At 31.5% G+C, this 25,425-nt stretch overlaps 1 protein-coding gene across 1 annotated transcript; it reads left to right on the plus strand.

Moving 5' to 3' along the window:
- Positions 1–12,689: 12,689 nt before the first annotated feature.
- Positions 12,690–19,401, plus strand: LOC147381407 (GDSL esterase/lipase 5-like). The gene is made up of 5 exons (XM_086430465.1): positions 12,690–13,008; positions 13,158–13,276; positions 13,686–13,916; positions 14,377–14,626; positions 19,132–19,401. Exons 1-5 carry the CDS (start codon positions 12,741–12,743, stop codon positions 19,368–19,370), a joined length of 1,107 nt encoding a protein of 368 aa, XP_086286591.1. The 5' UTR covers positions 12,690–12,740; the 3' UTR covers positions 19,371–19,401.
- Positions 19,402–25,425: the final 6,024 nt, after the last annotated feature.

Genomic DNA, 25,425 nt, shown 5'->3' on the forward strand with positions numbered 1-25,425 from the left:
AAATAATTTCAATAGTTTTTTACAATTAAACAAATGTTCATATAAAATCGTAAACCTAAAACAAAATAATTTAAGAAAAAAATGAGAGTTTCTATTGCACCCCAACTTTTACTTATTCTCAACCATTCATTTATTTTCTTTATTTATTACTGAGATTTACCTCTAATTACAATTTCAACAGAATAAAATATTATAGCACTCATTCAAATAATTTTAATAATTTTTTACAATTAAAAAAAAAAGATTCATATAAAATCTTAAACATAAAACAAAAGAATCTAAAGAAAAAAATGAGAGTTTCTATTGGCACCCCAACTTTTACTTATTCTCAACCATTCATTATTTTCTTTATTTATTACTGAGATTTGCCTCTAATTATAATCTCAACAGAGTAAAATATTATAGCACTCATTTAAATAATTAAATAGTTTTTTACAATTTAAAAAAAAAATATTCATATAAAATCGTAAACCTAAAACAAAATAATTTAAGGAAAAAAAATTAGAGTTTCTATTAGCACCCCAACTTTTACTTATTCTTAACCATTCATTTATTTTCTTTATTTATTACTAAGATTTACCTCTAATTACAATCTCAACATAATAAAATATTATAGCACTCATTCAAATAATTTTAATATTTTTTTACAATTAAAAAAAATGTTCATATAAAATCTTAAATCTAAAACAAAATAATCTAAGGAAAAAATGAGAGTTTCTATTGGCACCCCAACTCTTACTTATTATCAACCATTCATCTATTTTCTTTATATATTACTGAGATTTGCCTCTAATTATAATCTCAACAGAATAAAATATTATAGCACTCATTTAAATAATTTCAATAGTTTTTTACATTTAAAAAAAAAATGTTCATATAAAATCGTAAACCTAGAACAAAAGAATTTAAGGAAAAAAATGAGAGTTTCTATTAGCACCCAAACTTTTATTTATTCTCAACCATTCATCTATTTTCTTTATTTATTACTGAGATTTGTCTCTAATTACAATCTCAACAGAGTAAAATATTATCGCACTCATTCAAATAATTTCAATAGATTTTTACAATTAAAAAAAAAGATTCCTATAAAATCTTAAACCTAAAACAAAATAATCTAAGAAAAAAATGAGAGTTTCTATTGGCACCACAACTTTTACTTATTCTCAACCATTCATCTAATTTTTTATTTATTACTGAGATTTGCCTCTAATTATAATCTCAACTAGCACTCAATTCAAATAATTTCAATAGTTTTTTACAATTAAAAAAAATGTTCATATAAAATCATAGACCTTAAACAAAAGAATTTAAGGAAAAAAATGAGAGTTTCTATTAGCACCCCAACTTTTACTTATTCTCAACCATTCATCTATTTTCTTTATTTATTATTGAGATTTACCTCTAATTACAATCTCAACAAAATAAAATATTATAGCACTCATTCAAATAATTTCAATAGTTTTTTATAATTAAAAAAAAAAGGTTCATATAAAATCTTAAACCTAAAATAAAAGAGTCTAAGGAAAAAAATGAGAGTTTTTATTGGCACCCCATCTTTTACTTATTTTCAATCATTCACCTATTTTCTTTATTTATTACTAAGGTTTGTCTCTAATTACAATCTCAACAGAATAAAATAGTATAGCACTCATTCAAATAACTTCAATAGTTTTTTACAATTAAAAAAAAAAGGTTCATATAAAATCTTAAACCTAATACAAAATAATCTAAGAAAAAATAAATTGAGATAATAAAACACGAGTTTTCGAGACAGTAGTGTCTCTTTAAAAATAACATTATTATTAGTCATAAAGGTGTTTTGATAATGTCCATTAAACAAACGGTTGGGATGGGTGAATAGTCCCTAGGATTTTCAAAAAATTGTAGATCTAAATTAATTCCTAAAAAACAAGAATTCGTCTTTGGAAAATAAAATAAGTCACACCAACGTTTACTAATTGCACACCAATTCATATATAAATCACCAAAAATTGCAACAAATTTGTCAACCCAGTAAGAATTCGGGCATGATACCCAAAATATTTTTTATCCAAAATTTATTTCAGTCCGATAAAAATAGACGACATACAAGCAAAGTCTTGCGAGTTTGCAAGCAAATGGAGAGGAAACTTCAGACTATTCTCTATTTTTTCACTAAGGCATAGGTCTTGCGAGTTTGCAAGTAAATGGAGAGGAAACTTCAGACTATTTTCATCTTCCATAGACATTTTGTTCAAAATGTATAAAATCAATTGAAAAGTTGAATATGAATATCCGCTCAAAAGTTGGGTGTAAGTCCAACACAAATACCCTTCAAAAACTCATATACAACTATTATTTCTCTTTAATATTGGAACCAAGGTATCTAATACAGTTGGTGTAGCATTAACATAAATTGGTGTGGCAATAGTAACTCTCTCTCTATTTCCAACCACATGTTTCTGTGGCTATGGCGTACATGGGAGTTCCATTGTTGTTGTTGTTTTTTTTTTTTTTTTTGTGTCCAGCTCGAATCAGATTCATAGACGAACATGGTTAGATAAGCACCACTCTCTCATGTTTTGAGGTGAGTCGTGAGTGTGAGAGGGTGTTGAGAGAGTTTGTCGTCAATGGAGGGTTGCAGTGTTGCTGAGCTACTCTGTTTTTGGGTTCGATTGAGCTGTTGGAGAAGATGACAATGTTTCTGCCACTTTTCTTTTTTTTTTTTCTCTCTTTTACTTCAAAATTCTCTTGAATTTTTCGATGATTAACATTGGAGGAAGGGGATTACTTAAAACACAAACATCGAAAAAAAAAATTTGCTTACCTGATAGAGTTATAGAGATGAAGATGGAAACAAAAGTTGTTGATTGTAAGATCAGAGAGAGAGAGAGAGAGATGGCGCCAAGTTTTTCTTCTACTCTATTTTTAAGGAACCGTGTGACTTTGCTGAGGCTCGTTGAAGTGTTGGTAGTCGAGAGAATCAGCTGATTCTTCTAAACGAATCGACAACTAAAAAGACTTCTAATCGATCTCAAACACTGAAGTTCCAAAAATGGAATCTATTCGGCTTGATTTTAGCCTTCGCACAGCTTTTCCAAACGAAGTATTGGTAGCCTATTATCTAGAAATTGCTGGATGAAATTAAAAATAATATTAAAAAATAGATTATTTATCTGATATAAGTACTAATATGTTAACAATAAGTACAAACATAAGATTTAATATTAAAAAATTAAAATTAAAATTCAATTTCATTTTTTATGTACTAACATACTTGATATCTATCAAATAAATAATAAATAATTAAATAAAATTTTACATCATGTATATATATGGCATTATAAATTTTTTGTGCAATCTCATTTCGTACAATATTCATATTAGTAATTAATTCATCATCAACTTCATTTGATGTCGTATTAGATGCGCCTCTTCTATCAGTATCACCATTTTCATCCTCATATTGTGTAAACCAACTATCAGTAACTGATTGTTGTCGGATGAAATTATGTAAAGTTATGCACACGCATACATTATGTATCTGATTCACATAAGAGTATAAAGTCATCCGTTTTTAAATTGAGAATCGTTTCTTTAGTACACCGAAACAACGCTCAATAACGTTTCTATACAAAGAGTGATAATAATTGAATCACTCGTCCTTCGTTATTAGCTCATTTCCTCTACGGAAATCATGTATGTAATACCGTGTATTACGATATGGTGTAAGATATCCTCGCATATTTTGGTAACCAGCATCAATCATGTAATATTTTCTTAAGACAATTAAGATATTTTTTTTCAAATAATTTAAACTACTATAATGGATATAAAAAAATAAGAAAATAAAATAACATTTCATTACTAGTAGGATGATGCGAGAAATTCAAACTTGAATCGCTAAGCACAGATTGAAAGACTCGTTAATCGTGTGCCGAAATGATTTTTGTTTGTCAAATGGTATAATTATAGGTATATGAGTCTCGTAATTACACCCATGCAATCATATTTTATTTAAAAGTAAACATTAAATAATTATTATGTTATAGCTTATATTAATTTAAATATTAAATAATTAATTACCTTAAATCATAGAAATAATCGTCAATCTGCTAATATTTTTGGTGATGTGATGCTCAAGTCAGGTGATTTTATTAAGTCATAGGCAAAACTATATAATGCTTACAACACTTGATGAAAATATCGACTTATCGTTTCACAAGAAAGTTCGAATTTATCTTGATTATTTCTATCACTAAAATTTTGCCTAATTGTATATAAAAAAAATTATAATTTGTTCTTCAACTCTCACCACTCTACTATCTTCAAGTAATCCTCTATCTCTCATAAATGACATAATTTATTGAAGACATACTTATCCATACGAAAATTGTCATAAGAATACACTAGGTTGTTTGAATCAAATATTTCTTTAACATATGAATCACCAAAAAATAGTGAAGTTCGACATTGTTGTTTTATGCGTTAATTCCTTATACGATAGTAATGTCACAATAAAATAAAAAAGAAAATTTTCTTTTTCGTGCTATCATCCATCTGCTATTGTATATATACAAATCACATACTTATAAACATATAACAATTCATAATCATCCAATCATATATAAAATTTAAATGAAAAATAAAAAAGTTATACACAAATATTTCTACCAATTATAATGTAAAACTATTACATAAAAAATACATGTAAAAATTTAATAAACTAAAGTAATATCTTCTAACAACTATGGTAATAAAAAAATAAAAAATAATATCATTATTCTATTGTAGCATTTAATAGAATTTGTAATCTTAAATCTACCCTACCCTCGGAATATTGTCCATCACGAGATCCCATGAACCTCTTCAAACTTTATTTTAATTCATTCTGATGCAGACATGCGGTCAATATCCATCAATCCAATAAAAATCTTCTTGTTAGAAGATTTTTTGAATAATTTGTCAACTAAAAACATTCATACTGGTCCACACCGATCCATGTCATGAAAAGTATTGAACAGATTGATGCATGAGATAATAGAAGTGTCTTTTTTTTGTGTTCTACGTCATTTCTTTTTTTTTTTTTAATCTGCCTCTATACTATCAACTATAACACAAAGCATTAGATGGACTTCAATATCACCCATTTTTGTACTCCTTTTCGCATTCACACTCGTGGTAGAAGATAGTTCAAACTCACTTGATCTCTTATGGCATCTTCTAGGTATCTTTTCAATAGATTTTTTAATTGGATCAATTGAAGTATTTGGTGTTAATTCTTTATTCATATCATCAATATTTGCATCCAAATTATCGTAAGAAACACGACTATCTTGCATGATTGAAGAAAACGTCTCGTTTGGGATCGTACAATATTTTTCAGATACAACGATCCCACCAAATATTTGGTTTAGTTCATCTTCGTACTCTAATGCCTTATATCGAAATTGATTGGAATGTTTATTTAACTGACAAAATATATAAAACATAATCAAAAGAAAAAGATTAACTAACTCATTTTACTTCAATTATCATTTGAAAACAAAACAAGTTATCAAAGCAAATGACTTCCACTGTTTATCAATTGTTTCAAAATATCTCGTATGTACATCTCATCTTAATCCAGATCATCATAAGATTTTTTCATGCTTTTCACCTATCCTTCACGTAACCCCAATGATGCTTGTATTGACCTTTAGTTTAATAAAAAAAATTTACTTTTCTTCAAATATAGTTGTAAAATAATCATGCCCTTTTAAGGTTAGACCTCTTCCTCATTTACCATATTTTTTAACTACTTCAACATAACATTCCACGCAAATTTTATATATCTTTGAATCCCAATATGCCTTTATTGATGGTTGATTAGACATTATCTTGATAAAAATTAGAAAAACTAAAAAAATATAAATCTGGTAAAAAAAGAGTAAGTTTCTATTCGCACGGTTCAAACAAAAATTCTATAAAGGCTATTGATGAAATTATAATTTTATTAAGGAGCTGTTAATGGCACGCCAACTTTTACTTATTAAACCCCAATTAAAATATAGAAAACAAGTGAATGGTTGGGAATAAGTAAAAGTTGTGGTACTAATAGTTGCTATTATGGAAGAAGAAGAAAAAAAAAAGAATATTCAGTAAAAGTCATTGTTGTGAATTTAAAAGGTTTTATGAAAAAAATCATATTTTTTTTCCTTTAAAAGAAAAGAAAATAACAATCAAGAAATATCATAATGCAAATGACACTTTAAAAACACGGAAGTAGACAAAAACAATTCGAAGAATGCAAATTTAAAGAAAAATTGGTAAAATCAAGCACAAATAACACATTCCCATAGATCATTTCCAAATCAAAGAATATAAAATCATTAAGCTTAGCTTCTAAAATTCACTAAATTAATAGAAAAAATATATAGAATCAACTCAAATAACACTTTGATTTATCTGAATACATAAGCAAAGATCAGATCGAAGAAATCTAAACAACAATCTCAAAATACAAAATAGTCTGAAATATTAATAAGATTACACCAAAATAAATTTGAAATTTGTCTTATTTTATTTTATTTACATATGATATTTGTAAAAGTAAATTGAACAAGAAATCTGGTGTATCCACTTAAGGGAAAAGAGGTGTACAGTTTGATTTTACCCCAAAAGTGGAAACACCATCAAAAAATATGAGATCATTACTAAAAAATATAGAAAAACAAAATTTGGTATAAATGTTAATTTCCAAATTCATTGAAGCTAGATCTACATAAATATACCAAAAAAATCATAATCAAATTCAAGATTTCTTCAAAATCGAATAAAAGCCGAGTTGTTTTTTATTTATTTTTCCAAACAAATACTTAGTCAACCAAAGAGCCATCCCCAATGGCATTGCAACAAAGAATCAAAACCCAAGTCTTCTTTGAATCTAGCAATTTTTTGTCCTCTTTTGAGACAGATTCACTAAAATATCAAGAATCCAATGTTTATCTTCAAATTTAGCTAAAATCCATTGAAGATCAAGTCTGATTTTGAATATAAAAAATTAACAATCGATTTGACTAACTAGGTGGAAAAAAGGACAAAAAAAAAAAGACCTTTATCTTGTATTTTTATATTTTTCTAATCGATTAGACTAGCTAGGTGGCAAAAACGGAAAAAAAAAAACAAAAAAAGCAACCTTTATCTTGCATTTTTATATTTTTTTAATCGATTTGATTAGCTAGGTGGCAAAAAGGACAAAAAAAAAAAAGCAACCTTTATCTTGTATTTTTATATTTTTCTAATCGATTTGACTAGCTAGGTGGCAAAAAGGGGAAAAAAAAAAAACAACCTTTATCTTGTATTTTTATATATTTTTTAATTGATTTAACTAGCTAGGTGGCAAAAAGGAAAAATAAAAAATAAAAAAAAAGCAACCTTTATCTTGTATTTTTATATTTTTCTTCGGTAAATCTAAAGAAATTTACAGATTTGACCAGGCAAACAAAGATTTTGACAATTAGAAAAACATGTGAGAGTCCATGGTTTTAAAACACAGTATCTCGTTGATATGGTTTTGGTATCAAAACAGGTCGATATGGCCGAGATTTACAAAATATCAAATGAGTCATCTTAGATCTCGAACAAGTTAATGAGCTAGGTGATTAATATGATACCATCACCTCTCCCACCCCTCTGTATTTCTTCAAAAAAATTCCTACCTTTCATCATCTCTTTCTTCTTTTTTTCCTTGTGTTTGCTGCCAACCTTCCCATGACACCCTATCTCTTTATCTCTCTTCTTATCTATGATTAGTAACTATTTATTTGGTTTTAAATATATTTCGTTCAAACTTGAAATCAAATCAGGGGACTCTATTTTTCTACCTCGAAGGTTAATGGCTCTGCCTCCAATAGAAACACCACCAGCAATAGCAAAAGCAATCGGAAAAAGAACACCAACTCTTCTTTTTCAACAACAACAACAACAACAAAATAAAGGGATTCATAAAAGTCGCAGTAATAGAGACGTAGTTTTCGTTTATTTTACAAATGACCATAATCAAGGACAACAACACGTATAAAGAGAATTCTAAAAACAAGAAAAATAAAATACCTTCTGGAGAGAGTTTGAACTCTTTGATGGCGAATTCGATCGGAGATAACGAGAGTAGAAACCACGAACAAGCGAGAGACAAGGGAGAAAAATCTTCAAAAATACTAAGAGGATGCCGAATTTTTTATTGCCGTGTGATTTTTATTGAGCCTCATCACTTATTGATAGTTGAGAGATTCAGCTGATTTTTCTGAATGAATCGGCTACTAAAAAGAGTTGTTAATGATACCAAACACTGAAGTTCCAAAAAATGAATGTGTATGACAAGAATTTAGCCTTCACACGGGTTTTCCAAATGCAACATACGACTTTTCCAGACAACTTATACTATGTTTGAAAAAACCATGTGAATGCTAAATTCCTACTGAACACGTTCATTTTTTGGAACTTCAGTGTTTGATATCGTTAACAACTCTTTTTAATTGTCGATTCGTTTAGAAAAATCAGTCGAATCTCTTGACCATCAATAAGTGAATGAGGCTCAATAAAAATCACATAGCAACAAAAAATTTCGACATACTCTCGCTGTTTTTGAAGATTTTTCTCCATTGTCCCTCACTTGTTCGTGGTTTCCACTCTCGTCATCTCCTATTGAATCTGCCATTAAAGAGTTCAAACTCTCTCCAAAAGGTATTTTATTTTTCTTGTTTTTAGAATTCTCTATGTACATTTTGTTGTGCTTGATTAAGGTCCTTTGTAAAACAAACGAAAATTACGTTTCTGTTGCTGCGGTTTCTATGAATCCCTCCCTCTTTTTGTTGTTGTTGTTGTTGAAGAAGAAGAAGAGTTGGTGTTCTCTTTCCGATTGTTTTTGCTATTGTTGGTGGTATTTCTACTGGAGGCAGAGCCATTAACCTTCGAGAAAGAAAAATAGAGTCCCGTGATTGGGTTTCAAGTTTGAATGAAAAACATCTAAAATCAAATAAGTAGTTATTAATCATATATATTATATATATATATATATATAATATATATATGGATTAGGATCCTTGTACACACATATCTACTTATATATCTACAACGTGTTTTGTCCTATACAAGTTAAAAGTTTCTGATTGAGCTGAGTTTTGGTGAAGATGATCTCTATGACGAGGAGATTATTCCCACCAAAAATCAGCTAATTCTAAAACTTCTAACCCTATATTTATGAGTTGAAGAATCGTGGACCGTCCATTTTTTGTAAATAACTTTTGATGAGGTTAAAAATTTTGGATTGAGCTGATTTTTGGTGAGGATGATCTCATCATAGAGATCATCATCACCAAAAATCAGCTCAATGCGTAACTTTTAGCCACTATGAGAAAAAACGTTGTAGATATATGGGTAGATATGTGTGTATACGGGAGCGGTTCAGCGGCCCTAAAGTCTACCCATTTTTGTGCCAAGTTTCGTGGATCATTGGATCTCAACACATCCAACGGTCCAGATTTAACAAATCATTTTAACTTAAAACGAGTAGTAATTACGTTCAGCCCCCTGTTCATTTTTTATTTCTTTCAAAAAACCCCTCTCTTCTTCGAACTCCGTTATCCCAATTTACAGAGAGAGAGAGAGAGAGAGAGAGAGAGATTTAGGTAGATTTTATAAAGGTTGCCTTTGTTTATGAAGGTTTTAAGGCTTTAATTGGGTTATTGAAGAAAACCCACATCTTGAAAACTGCACTGTGTAGTCCAGGAGGAGCAAAGGAAAATTTCAAATGAAATTTTAGGATTCTTATGCAGAGAATCAATGGATTTTCGAATGAAAAGAAGGAAAGGGAAAGAAATCAACGGTGCTTCAATGGCTAATGAAGCTTCGATCAGTGAATTGATAGGCCAATTTCGGAAGAAGAAGAAGATTTGGTCCCCCTTATTCTCTTGCTTCGTTGCTTCTTGGGGTGGATTTTTATATAGTTTTGATATGGGTGTGTCTGGTAAGAATCTAACAAACAGATATCTTTCTTTCTCTCTCTCTCTTCTATTTTTTAATTTTAATTTTAATTTTTCTTTTTGTTCTTGATTGTAGAATGGAATGTCTGTTGAACTTTGATGAGATTGTTTGTTGTAATTATAGGTGGAGTTTCTTCCAAAATCCTTTTCTGAAGAAATTCTTCCCTGAAACCCACGCTAGAGTGATAGGTGCCGGGTCGTTCGATCTAAAACTCGAGAGAGAGAGAGAGAGAAAGAGAGGGGTAGAGTTTCGAAGACGGCGAGATCTGACGGTCTTTCGAAATGTGATCTGAGAGACAGATCGACGACGATGGCGTCGGGGGTTTCTGTGTAAGAAGAGGGAGAGAAAGATTCGTGAATGAAGAAGAGGAGGGCTTTAATAAAGAAATGTTATATTGATTAGGGAGCCGATTGTAAAAACGTGATTTTTTACTTTAAAACCGTATTTTCTATCCGAACCGTGGGATACGTTGAGATCCAACGCTCCGAAAAGCTTGGTAAGAAACTTGTTAGACTTTAGGGCTGCCGAACCGCTCCCTATATATATATATATATGGGAAATGTTCAGCAACAAATATTTTGGCAAAACATTTTGGCAAAACATTTTTCAAAACATGGGTTAGAGGTTTTGGAATGGGCTGATTTTTGGTGAGGATGATCTCCTCACCGTAGAGATCATCCTCACAAAAATCAGCCCATTCCAAAACCTCTTACCCATGTTTTAAAAAATGTTTTGCCAAAATGTTTGTTGCTGAATGAGCCTATATATATATATATATATATATATATATATATATATATATATATCATGGGAAAGTTGGAATCAAACACAAGGAAGAAGAGAAGAAAGAGCTGATGAAAGGTGAGAACTTTTTTAAAAGAAATACAGAGGGGCGGGGGAGGTTAATCGCTTACCTCATTAACTCGTTCGAGATCCAAGATGACTCATTTGATATTTTGTAAATCTCGGCCATATCGACCTGTTTTGATACCGAAACCTTCTCAACGAGATACTGCGTTTTAAAATCATGGACTCTCACATGTTTTTCTAATTTTCAAAATCTTTGTCTGTTGAGTTAAATCTGTAAATTTCTTTAGATTTACCAAAGAAAAATCTAGACATACAAGACAAAGACTGCCTTTTTTGTCCTTTTTGCCATCGAACTAGTCAAATTGATTGTTAATTTTTTATTCAAAATCAGACGTGATCTTCAATGGGTTTTAGCTAAATTTGGAGATAAACATTGGATTCTTGATATTTTAGTGAATTCGTCTCAAAAGAGGACAAAAAATAGATTCAAAGAAGACTTGGGTTTTGGTTCTCTGTTGCAATGCCATTGGGGATGGTTCTTTGGTTGACTAAGTATTTGTTTGGAAAAATAAATAAAAAATAATAGGGCTTTTATTCGATTTTGAAGAAATCTTGAATTTGATTATGATTTTTCTTTTTCTTTTTTTTGGTATATTTATGTAGATATAATGAATTTGGAAATTAACATTTAAACCAGATTATGTTTTTCTATTTTTTTTAAAGTAATGATCCCATATTTTCTAATGGTGCTTCCATTATTGGTATCAAATCAAACTATACTTACTATTTCACTCATCTTTTCCCTTAAGTGGACACACCAGATTTTTTGTTCAATTTTCTTTTACAAATATCATATATAAATAAAATAAAATAAAAGAAGATACTTCGAATTTATTTATTTTGGTGTAAGCTTATTAATATTTCAAATTATTTTGTATTTTGAGATTGTTGTTTAGATTTTTTTGATATGATCTTTGCTTACGTATTCAGATAAATCAAAGTGTTATTTGAGTTGGTTCTATATGTTTTTTCTATTAATTTAGTGAATTTTAGAAGTTAAGCTTGATGATTTCGTATTCTTCAATTTCGATATGATCTGTGTGTGTATGCACGTGCGCGTAAGAATGTGCTATTTGTACTTAATTCTATCAATTTTTTTTTTAAATCTGCGTTCTTCGAATTATTTTTGTCTACTTCTATTTCTAAAGTGTCCTTTACTAATTTATATCTTTTGTAAGAGTTTGAAGTCAATGGATTTTTGGAAAGAAAATCAAGATTTTAGTAAGAAGTTGAAGGTCATAAAGGACTGTGGTCACTGGTCAAGGAGTATGGCATCATTTTGAAAATATAGAAACAAAAATAGACCATCGAGTTGACTCGGAATTGAACTCGTTTGGCAGTAACTTGATCGAGTTGTGTGTGCCCAATGTTCCTTTTGAAAATACAGAAACAAAAATAGAGTCGTAGCATACTCAATCCACTACCTGATGTGAAATTTCGGAACCATTGATATATGCTTTCCACCATACACGGTTCTCTCGAGATACACTTTTTTATGGGGAAGTGCTTGTGTCTATCCCGAGGAGCACAGCGGGGTAATCGATTGAGTTTGTCACGTGGGGTAATCAGATTATCACAGTTCATAAAAATATAATTCCACACTATAAAATATTAAAAATAAAAAAACACTCTTACCATTCAATGAATTCCACGAATTCAATTCATGAAATGGCAATGCACCCTTGAATAGGGTATGATATATATTTATTTGATCATCCAAGTGGACTTGTGATTCATGAGTTGAATCTTTGAACATCCGAGTTGAATGGGTTTTGAGTTTTAGAAAGATCTATATAAATTAGACCATCCATAATTATTGACAAACTCTCAGAGAGAGAGAGAGAGAGAGAGAGAGGTTCATAAATATAATGGCAATCAGGTTAAGTCACAACCTTTTGTTGTTGTATGTTTTGCATCTCTATGCAGTCCTTCTAATCCCAACAACAGCAACTACCGGGGAACCGGAAAAACCAGTGGCCTTCTTCATCTTTGGGGACTCACTTTTAGACCCTGGAAACAACGTCTACATCAACACTACCAACGATTTCCGGGCAAATATCTGGCCGTATGGTGAAACATACTTCAAGTACCCCACTGGACGAGCTTCTGATGGTCGTCTTATCTGTGATTTCATTGGTAAGATTAACGTGCACATGTAAATTGTGATGTTTATAATCTGTCTTTTCTGGGGGAGGGGGTTAATCCCTGTGATCGGGAAGATGATGTTGCAAGACTCTGCAACATCATCTTTTTCACTTAAAATCATTTTCTTTTTTTGATTGTAGCGGAATATGCAAAGTTGCCGTTGATTCCACCGTATAATAAACCTGGAGTTGAATTTAGTTATGGGGCCAACTTCGCATCTGGTGGAGCAGGAGCTCTTGTTGAAACTCATCAAGGATTTGTATGCCTACACCATTTTCATACCAAAATTATATCCAATGACGCTAGACATTATTATTATCAATCGCTTCTACACTGTATCATAGCCCATCATCCCACTTGCTTTGGGCCCACTGATTCTATCAATTTGAATCCCCAAATCATCATCTTAACCATCTCGCAGTATGGGCCTAGTGGCCATGTTTGAACCAGACCAAATATATATGGTCGATCAGAGCCAAATAAAATCCCCAAACCCCACGCAAGTTGCAGCAACAGATTCTTTTGTATAAGCCCTGCCCATGTTACAAGTATTCCCGTCTATAATTTTCTTTTATATACTATATCCTAAACATATAACCTACAAATTTCAAATTCATTAATCAACATGAACTTTATAAGGGTCTTTTTTTTAATTTTTTTTGTTTCAGGTAATCGATCTACACGCACAGCTAAGGAACTTCAAGAAGGTAGAGAGTTGGTTGATACAAAAATTAGGTCGTGTTGAAGCCAAGAAAACCATATCGAGAGCTGTTTATTTGTTTAGCATTGGAAGCAATGACTACGTGATCCCTTGGTTAAGGAACTCAACTGTACTAGAGAACTACTCCCATACAGAATATGTAGGAATGGTGATTGGCAACTTGACTACTGTAATCAAAGTAAGTACTTTTGCTCTCATACCAAAGTGCAAAGCGCTATTTGCTCGAATTATATGTAGTATTTGTGAAACTCTTGACTACGGAATTGGCTTTCAATTCTCATCCATTATATAATGGGTTGACATGATCTTAACTAATTTTGTTATGTCTGAATCGCCATCTACTCATAGGTTATAATTACTTAATGTCCTTGTCCTTGCCTCTATTGTGGGATTCTCTGAACAACTCTCGACCAGGGAGTTGGCTTCAAATTTTATAGAGTCAGGACTAGGTTCACTTGGTCAATGTTGTTAGGCAAGAATAGAACACATTTCATTTTTCTTAGGTACACATGCATATCATGGAGGCGAGATTCTTTGGTCCCATAATATTAATGTGTTGCATTGATCATTGTGGTTGGTTTGGTTCATCATGTGGTTTTATGTGTCAATGTTTAATGCTAACATAGTTGGCTTGATAGGAAATTTACAAAAGTGGCGGCCGAAAATTTAGTTTTATTGGCTTGATACCCTTGGGTTGTGCACCGGCTATGAGAGTACTTCAAATGAAGGGTGGCTGCATTGAAGAATGCTCATCATTGGCAAAACTACACAATAAAGCTCTTTCAAAATGCCTCTACAAACTAGAAAATGAGTTACAAGGATTCAAATATTCACATTTCAAAACCTACAATTATATTAGCCAAGCAATGAATCACCCCACGGAATATGGTATGTTACTCTATAATATATCCTGTCTCATATTTTTTAATTCCTTTCGCTCTTTTAGAATTTTTATTAACTTTAAATTCAGATAATTTATCTAATGGAGTAAATCGGGAAGAGGATTAGAATAACACATGAAATTTAGGAAGTTTTGAGGCTTGTAGTTTATTATGCTTCCTTATATATATACGTCTCCACTCCCCTTAAAAGTGAAGGTGTATTGAGGTTTCTTACAAATCTTCCTTCAATAATGAAACCTCAAATGTTGCTTCAATAAAAGATTTGGCAATGAATGCAAACAAACATTTCTTATGTAAAAAGCAATCAATTTTCAATAAAAGATAAAATGGATAGGAATATTATTTTAAAAAAAAAATGTAATATTGAATGTTAACGTCCCCTTGAGGTCTTGGACGTTAACATTACACACACACACACACACATATATATATATATATATATATACATTCGGCATCTAACATTAGGGAGCCAACTAAATTCTTGTGAGGATGATCTCTATGGTGAGATGATAATCCTCAACAACAAAAAAAAAATCAGCTCTATCTAAAACTTGTAACCCCTTCAAAAATGGTTTAGAAATTGTGAATCATCGATTTTTTACCGAAAATTTGTAAACCACTTTTGATGGACTTGGAAGTTTCAAATTGGGCTGATTTTTTGCGAGGATGATCTTATCACCCTAGATCATCCTCACAAAGAATCAGCTCAATCCAAAACTCTTAAGCCACATAGAACAAGCGCATTAGCCCGTTAACGTTGGTTACCAAACAACACCCTATATATATATGGGGATAGATCATTGACATATGTAAAAATAATTTCATAATAATAATTTTTCAAAATATGGGTTAGAAGTTTCAAATTGAGCTAATGTTTTGTGAGGATGGTCTCTATGATGAGAAGATCATATTAAAAAAATCAGTCCAAGCTAAATCTTCTAACCCTATCAAAAGTGATTTAGTAGACCATCAATTTTTTTTTTCCAATAATTTGTAAACCACTTTTGATGGACTAAGAAGTTTCATATTGAACTGATTTTTTGTGAGGATGATCTACTCATCATAGAGACCATCCTCACAAACAATCAGCTCAATTCGAAACTTCTAATCCATATTTTGAAAAACATTGTTTTTACATATGTCCCATGATCTGGTTCTTATATATATATATATATATATATATAAGGAGTGGTTCGGCAACCCTAAAGTTTGCCAAGTTTGGTGCCAAACATTTTTTGTAAATCACTTTTGATGGGGTTAGAAGTTTTGGAATAGGCTGATTTTTTTGTGAGGATGATCTCTACGGTGAAGAGATCATCCTCACAAAAAATCAGCTCATTTTGAAACTTCTAAGCCTAGTTTACAAGGTGAAGAATCGTGGACCGTCCAATTTTTGTAAATCACTTTTGATGAGGTTAGAAGTTTTGGAATAGGCTGATTTTTGGTGAGGATGATCTCTCATCATAGAGATCATCCTCACAAAAAATCAACTCATTCCAAAGCTTCTAACCCATATTTTGAAAAATGTTTAGCACCAAACTTGGCAAACTTTAGGGCTGCTGAACTGTCCCCATATATATATATATATATATATATATATATATATATATATATATATGAGTGGGGTTCAACATCCAAAGTTTTGTCTTACATGGGCTAAAAGTTTTGGATTGGAATGATTTTTTGTGAGGATGATCTACTTACCATAGTGAAATTCCTCACAAAAAATCAGCCCATTATATTTGTTGTGGACTGTTTGGATACAAAGTTAAAAGTTTAAAAAAAAAAAATATATATATATATATATATATATATATATATATATATAGAGAGAGAGAGAGAGAGGGTCAGGATCAAGGGACATATGTAAAAACAATGTAACATTAATAAAATTTTAAAATATGGGTTAGAAGTTTTGGATTGAGCTGATTTTTTTGAGGATGATCTCTATGATGGGAAGATCGTCCAGAAAAAAAATTAATCCATTCTGAAACTTCTAACCCCATTAAAAGTGATTTAGAATGTGGACCGTTGATTTTTTGCCATTTTTTGCCAATAATTTGTAGATCACTTTTGATGGATTTTGAATTTTCAGATTAACCTGATTTTTTTCTGAGGATGATCTTCTCATCATAGTGACCATCCTCGCAAAAAATCAGCTCAATCCAAAACCTCTACCCATATTTTGAAAAATCATTGTTTTCACATATGTTTTTACATATGGCCCATGAACCGCCCCCATATATATGGGTCAGGTTCAAGGGCCATATGAGAAAACATATGTAAAAACTTTCGTTTTTAATAAAATTTTAAAATATGGGTTAGAAATTTTGGATTGAGCTGATTTTTTGTGAGGATGATCTCTATGATGGGAAGATCATCCAAAAAAAAAATCAGCCCAATCTAAAACTTCTAACCTCATTAAAAGTGATTTAGAATGTGGACCGTCGATTTTTTACCAATTTTTATCACTAATTTGTAAATCACTTTTGATGGATTTAGAAGTTTCTGATTGAGCTGATTTTTTGTGAGGATGATCTTTTCTTCATAGTGACCATCCTTGCAAAAAATTAGCTCAATCCAAAACCTCTAACTCTTATTTTGAAAAACGAAAGTTTTTTCACATGTTTTCTCATATGGCTCTTGAACCGCCCCCATATATATATATATATATGGGAAATGTTCAGCACCCTAAGTTTTACCACACACTTTAACAAACGTTTTTTGTCCTACATGGGTTAGAAGTTTTGGAATGAGCTGATTTTTGGTGAGGATGATCTCTATGATTAGAAGATCATCCTCCCCAAAAATCAGCCCATTCCGAAATGTTTAGCCCTATGTTTACACGTTGAAAAATCGTGGACCGTCCATTTTTTGTAAATCAATTTTGATGGGGTTAGAAGTTTTGGAATGAGCTGATTTTTGGTGAGGATGATCTCCTCACCATAGAGATCATCCTCACCAAAAATCAGCTCATTCCGAAACTTCTAACCCATGTAAGACAAAACGCGTTTGTTAAAGTGTGTGGTAAAACTAAGGGTGGCGAACGGGACCCTATATATATATATAGGGAAATGTTCAACACGCTAAGCTTTACCCTACACTTTAACAAACGTGTTTTGTCCTACATGGGTTAGAAGTTTTGGAATGGACTGATTTTTGGTGAAGATGATCTCTATGATTAGAAGATCATCCTCACCAAAAATCAGCCCATTCTGAAATTTTTAGCCCCATGTTTACAAGTTGAAAAATCGTGGACCGTCCATTTTTTGTAAACCATTTTTGATGGGGTTAGAAGTTTTGGAATGAGCTAATTTTTGATGAGGATGATCTCCTCACCATAGAGATCATCCTCACCAAAAATCAGCCCATTCAAAACTTCTAACCCATGTAGGACAAAACACGTTTGTTAAAGTGTAGGATAAAGCTTAGGGTGGGGAACGGGACCCATATATATATATATATATATGAACAGCGTTATTACGACCCCTATTACGACTCATATTGCAATACACCATTTTGTCTTATATGGGAAAAAATGTTTGGAATGGGCTGATTTTTTGTGACGATGATCTCTGTGATGAGAGGATCATCCTGGCAAAAAATCATCCAATTCCAAAGCTTCTAACCTCATCAAAATTGATTTACAAAAATTGGACGGTCTATAATTTTTCAACAAAAATTGGACAGTCTAGAAATTTCATAATGAGCTGATTTTTGGTAAGGATGATCTCCTCACCATAGAGATCATCCTCACAAAAAATCAGCCCATTCCAAACATTTTTGCCCATATAAGACAAAATGGTGTGTCGCAATATAAGTCGTAATAGGGGTCGTAAGAACCCGACCCTATATATATATATATATTATATATATATATATATATATATATATATATATATATATATATATATAGGTATATTCTTAAGTAAGTAGTTTTGGAAGAAAATATAAAGTAGTTTCGTTTTACTACTGTTTATCTTTTAAACTTTTAGAAAAGCAAAAAAAATGATAATAATAATAATAATTGATGTATTCAAAAGGGTTCTAATTAACATGTTAAAACTAAAAGTTGGTGTGGAAATCAATCTTTCTAAGTTAATTACCGGACCAAAACATTTGAACATTTTCTCTTCCCAATCGATTAATTTTTTGGGCCTATTAGACGTGTATCTTGGTCACTTGGGTCCCAAAAAATATATCTTAATTACATGATAAATTTGATAAAAATAGTGATAATATTTTAATTGTTGAGAATCCATAAGAAATTTTTTTTACCTTGAAAATTATTTGGACGTGAAATTTTGGATTGTAATCAATTTTCTTCTCCAAGATAATCAATTTCTTGGAAAAAAAAATTAATCAATCGCCTGCAAATTATATATATATATATATATATATATATATATAAATTAAGGGAAGTAATTTTTCTACAAATTTTCTTAGCAATCAAATCCATCTACTAAAGTTTTTTCTATGTTTTGGGTGAAGGTTTGAAGGAAGGAAAAAGTGCATGTTGTGGGACAGGACCATTTAGGGGAATCCTCAGTTGTGGAGGGAAGACAGCAGTTAAAGAGTATCAGTTATGTGATAACCCCAATGAGCATCTATTTTGGGACTCTGCTCATCCTACAGAAATAGCCTACCAATATATAGCAGAGAAAATGTGGAGTGGGACCCCTAATGTGGTGGGTTCTTACAATCTCAAGTATCTATTTGAGTCGAGTTGATTTGATCAACAAATATACTATTATCGATTTGTTTGTAGCACAAGTCGTTTTATCTTATATTATAAATAAATGAAAAATGTTGATTTTTATTATATGCATAGCATTCTTACCTTAAATTTAAGAGTGATTTGGATATACAACTCCAAGTTTTGGTGAATATTTGGCTTCTGGTATAGATCATTGTAAAATTACCTAAACTCCCTCATCTTCAATTATTCTTTGGTTCAAAACCCCTATGATTTTTCATCCAAAATTTCATCATCTTGAAGTTATTCAATCCCTATGGTAAATTATTTTTATCTATTCAACTTATCTTCAATCCTTTATTTTTCAATCACAAGTTAGATTTTTTTTGTAGAAAACCCTTGATTTTTTTACTACAAAAATTCTATCTTGCCTCAAGGTTTGAAATGAAACTTTTTTTTTCACTCAAGTGGCTGAAGATGGCTGATTTTGGGAATAAAACCTAATGATTTTTTACTATATATTGAAGATGATTTTATAAAGCATAATTCGCCGTTCTACCATTTTTAAACTTTAGTACTCAAAAAATTACTATTTTTTTTAATGACATAAAATAAGTATAACCTGTAATCTTTCGAAAGTGATTCATCAAAATGAACTTTTTAAAGGAAATTTTTTTTTTTTTGTCTTCAAGTAATTAACCTACACACACAACTAGGAACTTCTAGAAGGGAGAGAGTTGACTGATACAAAAATTATGTCATATCGAAATCAAGAAAACCATATCAAGAGTTGTTTATTTGCTTAGCATTGGAAGCAATGGTTACTTAAACCCTTGGTTAACTTACTCCAATGCAATAGATTACTACTTCCAAATAGAATATGTATGAATGGTGATTGGCAACATCACTAATGGAATCAAAGTACGTACTTTCAATGTAATATCAATGCGTTATTTACTCAAACGATGTATAATATTTGTGAGTAATTTTTTATTTCTCCTCCAATGTCACTGAAATTGACCCCTAAGCTTGATCTCACTACACTTTTGACAAATAAGTCGATCTCAATTTTAGTAGAGTAACAAAATTCAAGGAAGATTTTTTTTTCCACCTTTTTCTTCAAATCTCACCACTTATATAGTTGGGTTGACCCTAGTCTAAATTGATTTTTTTCATCTCACAATCACCTTCTACTAACAGGCTATATATGATTACTTAATGTCCTTATGATTTCTCTCTATTCTACCATTCTCAATGTAGACACCCCAATTTGCACGAACCCGTTAGGAAGATCCAAATTTCCTCGAGTTGATTCCGATTTAGAACTCAAGCTCTTTTGACGGACCCACATTGCCACTTGGCATCTTTATTCATGCATACATACATACATACATCATGTCATATAGTTTGCATGCTCAACCTTGTCCCTAACCCGTAACTATTCTCTATTCACCGCTCCATCACCCATACCATAACCAAGCTCCATTTCCTCCTCCAACCTAACCCAAGTCCATATCCTAAATCCAAAGTCAAGCCCATCTAAGCCCAAACCCAAATCCTAACCCAAATCCAAGCCCAACACCAAGCCCACTCCAACTCCATTCTCTCATCCCTACACAAGATGACACATGTTGATACTTCATAAGCTCCCAATACCCAATGTATCATCTAATTGGATGGTCAACTTTCCTTTTGAGAAAACTCAAGAATACCCTTCTCAAAAGGTTTAATCAAACCAAACAAGTTATTTGGTCTTTGGTAATAATCCATAAAGGTGAGAGAACTTTCCATTATACCCTCAAAAGGTGGGAATCTTCAAGTACATAAATGGAATTTTCCCATTGGTCCATTTAAAAATTATACTTCCACCATTGCTTTATTTGTTATTTACAAATGAACCAAGATCTACTTTTCACCTACCACTTCACCTTTACACATGTCATTCTCATATTCATCCTCCCAAAAGTACTTTTGTTCTCCCATTGGCCCATTTCAAAATTATACTTCCACCCTTGCTTTATTTGTTATTTACAAATGAACCAAGATCTACTTTTTACCTACCACTCCACCTTTACACATGTCACTCCCTTATTCACCCTCCCAAAAGTACTTTTGTTCTCTCACCTCTATTTATCAAAAAACCAAGGATCAAAGAATGCTTTTAGAGTTTCTTCACAAATGTCATCTTTACCCTCATACAAATGGAAATTCCAAAAAGAAACAACATAAACCTCATGTCCATTTTCATTATTTTTAGGGTTGGACCACTTTATCCCCAAAAGTTTTCCAAAAACTCTATAAATACCCTCATTTTCTAAAAACAACTCATGCTCTCAAGCCCCATCTCTCAACCTAAAACTCTACTAAATTCTCTACTCATCTCTTATCTCTCAACCCTCAACTACATCCTTCAACTCTCAAATTCATTACTCAAGCTCAAGTTATTTCAAGACTTCCAAAAGGGACAAGGTGGGACAATAGTTATTTATTTATTTTTTAACTTGCATCTTCTTCTTCTTCTATCCCTCTCATTTTTTATTTTTAGAAGCCTTTAGGATGTAATAGAGAACCCTCCTTCATCCCGAATAGATTGAACCTCAACCATAGGCATGGAATGTTTGAGGCTATTTGGTCGAAAGGATGGAGGTTGAAGCCCTTTTTTAACCCATTCTCATATCATGCATCATAATGTACACTATGCACACACATCACACATGTTGGCTATGATGAAGAAATGTGTAACTCTCTTGATGGGGTTAAAACACTAAGTTTCTAGCTAAACATGCATGCATTAAGGTTATAAATCTAAGAGAACTCCTTTCATGGAACTTCTCTAAAATTATAAACCAACATTTCAACTCATGCAAAAGTGTATTGACTCCATAGGATACCCTTTCTATAGGATATTCCTTATGTCCACACTAATATTAAATTCTCTTTTAATGAGGTACATACACACTATGTGCACCCACCCACTTCATGCATCTCATGCATTCTACTTGTTATTTTAATCTTTTTCAAAAATGGTCAAATCTAAAGGTAACCACCTTAGGTAGAGAGAATGGGGTGCTTAACACCTTCCCCATTCTCTTACCAAATTCACTTACTTAGATTTTAGATAGACCATACATTTTCCATGATTGAGAGTCACTACAATGCCATAAAAAATGATTTTCAAAAGAATCGATTCAGGTGCCCATTCACACCCATTTACAAAAAAGAATGGTGGTGACTCAAAACAACGTAGCATTGAGGTTCAAAGTTGAACATTCTCATGTCTACACTCAAGATAACTCTTTGCTAGGTAGTTGGCTTCCAATCATATAGAGTCAGGACGTATTGAGTTCAATTAGTCCAGGTCATTAAGTATGATAGAACGCATTTCATTACTTGAAATGTGACAAGCATATCATGGAGGCAATATCTTTTGGTCCCATAATTTTAATGTCTTGCATTCACCACTGTGGTTGATTTGGTTCATCATGTGGTCGTCATGTGTCAATGTTTAATGTTAACATGGTTGGTCTGTCGAGAAATCTACAAGAGTGACACCCAAAAATTTAGTTTTATTGGCTTGATAGCTTTGGTTCTCTACCAACTATGAGAGTACTTGACCCGAAGGGTGGCTGCATTAAAGAAACCCCAACATTAGCAATACTACATAGTAAAGCTCTATCAAAACACCTATACAAACTTGAAAAAGAGCCTAAAATCTACAATTGTATAAGCCAAGCAATGAATCACCCCACATAAGATGGTATGTTACATGTATTATATACATTGTCTCATATTTTATCCTTCGTTCTGCTCTTTTAGAATTTTCAATTTACTAATAAATTCAGATAATTTATGTAATGGAGTATAAGGGGAAGAAAGTTTTACCAATATAAAGCATAGAAAATGACCAAACCATCTCAATTTATTGAAGCTACTTTTACATTTGCCCAAATGCATTTGTTTTTGAAAACGTATGTATGCAATCCAAATTGGCCAAGCTTTATACCCATATTATACTTCAATCAGCCTAAACTATAGATTTGGTTGGGTAACCTAGATCCAAGTTTTAGTTGGGCCGACACTTGTGACAATGCAATGTTGTTGAGTCCACATGCCGATACAAATGAATAGACCTTTCCATGAAAGTTAATCTTTAATTTGACTGTTAGGTATGCAAATTAGACCATATTTAAGCTAACAAAAGTACAAAACGATATCAAGTGTTATTTATCTTGGTTATTATTGAAAGTAATTGTTATAGGTCATGATACCAAGGTCTTGAATATTGGAAAATCACATCAAAAAAAAAAAAAAAAAAAGACAACCTGATTGGTGAGTCATAGCCATTATAGGCAAATTAAAAATAAAAATTTGTTAACCAACCAACTACACCAAAAAATCGATCTGTTGGAGTGATGGAGAACTATGAATATAATGGGGCTTAACTGGGGTATGACACACCCAAGAGTGGAGGAAAATATACACTCAACATCCAATCATACATGATTTTGGTGCGTAGGTTTCAAAGGAGTGAATGCTTATAATGGGACAGGACAGGTGTTAAGAAAACATGTGCAATTGAAACAAGAAAACAAATCCAGAAACAAACACAAGATACAATCACACAAAGAAACACAAAAATTTTATGTGGATCCCTCAAGATTGAGATACGTCCATGGATCACATCGATTCCACTATGAAAAAAAAACTTGCAGTTACAGATTACACCATTTCACCAAAAAGAGAACTATAAACATCCTAGGAAATCTAACTAAGGTTTTACATAGTATTAGTGAAATTATGAAAATATCCTTGAGAAAATTTCAACCAACGTGAAGGTGTGGCTTAATTTACAGTACCTCCTTGTTGACCAATATTTTCAGGCTCCACAAACCATAACAACAAGACCCTTTGGAGGTGTAAACATCTGCGAAGGGACCAAGGCAGTAGCTGATTACAAGTTATGCAACAATGTCGATGATCACATATGGTAGGATTCACTCCATCCAACAAAGAGGATCCACGAGCAATTCATGAAGACACTTTGTTTTTAATGGGGCCATATAGCCTAGAAATCCCTTTCTTCAATGTAAAGTCATCATTGAAGATATATAATAGATGAATTGAGGGACAAACAAGTATACTAAAATATAAGAGATTTATTATAATTTACTTGTTTAAGATACACTAAAATTATAAGTTTACTTATCCCCTTTGGATTTCATCTCTTTATCTATTATCTTGTAGTTCTTTAATGGGAATTCAAAGCCTAGAAGAAAACATCAGATTTGGCCCATGCAAAGCTTTTAGTCGGAAAACTTTAGGCCCATATGGCACATGTTATGAAAACCCTTCAATGTTCAAAATGATCAGGCATCTGGCTTGGTACAATTGTAATTATATGTCCAAATACTTACGAGTTAACCCTGGCATCAACAAATGTTGTTTTTCTTCAACCCAACCCTTTGTCAGAACTGGGCTTGGCTAGAATATCAAACTTCTGGAAATGTTGAATATCTAATAATCAAAAGTGTAGGAATTCAAACCACTTGAGAGTCCTCTTGTCTATATTCATAGAAGTTCATTTTCTTTTGCCTAGGATTGTCAACGAATGCATATCAATTCGGATAAAGCAATGCCTGAATCCGAATCCAAATCCAAAATTTTTACCTAATATCCAAATTCAAATTTGAATCCAACAGATGTTCTAAAACTCTGTCCGAATTCAAATCTGATTATCCTATCGGATATCAGATAATATCTTATTAGAATTCAAATAATTTGTATATATGAAAATAAAAAAAATAAAAACATAATTTTTCCTTATCCAATTGATTTTTCATTATTAAAAAAAAAACTCATTATATGTTATATTATTTATATAATAAATAAATTTAATAAAATAATATATTATATTATTTATATAAAAAATTAATCAAATAAAATAATATATATTATATATTATTTCGAACCCGATTCGAAATGTTAATATCTTAATCCGTATCCAATAAAGATTTGAATATATAAAATTTTTTGAATTTGAATCTGATTTTTCAAATTCGAATTCGAATTTTCAACTATCCATTGATACC

Source organism: Akebia trifoliata, unplaced genomic scaffold (genome assembly GCF_017979445.1).
Source record: "Akebia trifoliata isolate Shusen 1 unplaced genomic scaffold, ASM1797944v1 Contig00510, whole genome shotgun sequence".
Taxonomy (NCBI): Eukaryota; Viridiplantae; Streptophyta; class Magnoliopsida; order Ranunculales; family Lardizabalaceae; genus Akebia; species Akebia trifoliata.

Coding starts and splice junctions, on each gene's coding strand:
- LOC147381407 (XM_086430465.1), top strand. CDS start 12,741: ATGGCAATCAGGTTAAGTCACAACCTTTTGTTGTTGTATGTTTTGCAT. Junction 13,009..13,157: donor TCTTATCTGTGATTTCATTG/GTAAGATTAACG, acceptor TTTTGATTGTAG/CGGAATATGCAAAGTTGCCG. Junction 13,277..13,685: donor TTGAAACTCATCAAGGATTT/GTATGCCTACAC, acceptor TTTTTGTTTCAG/GTAATCGATCTACACGCACA.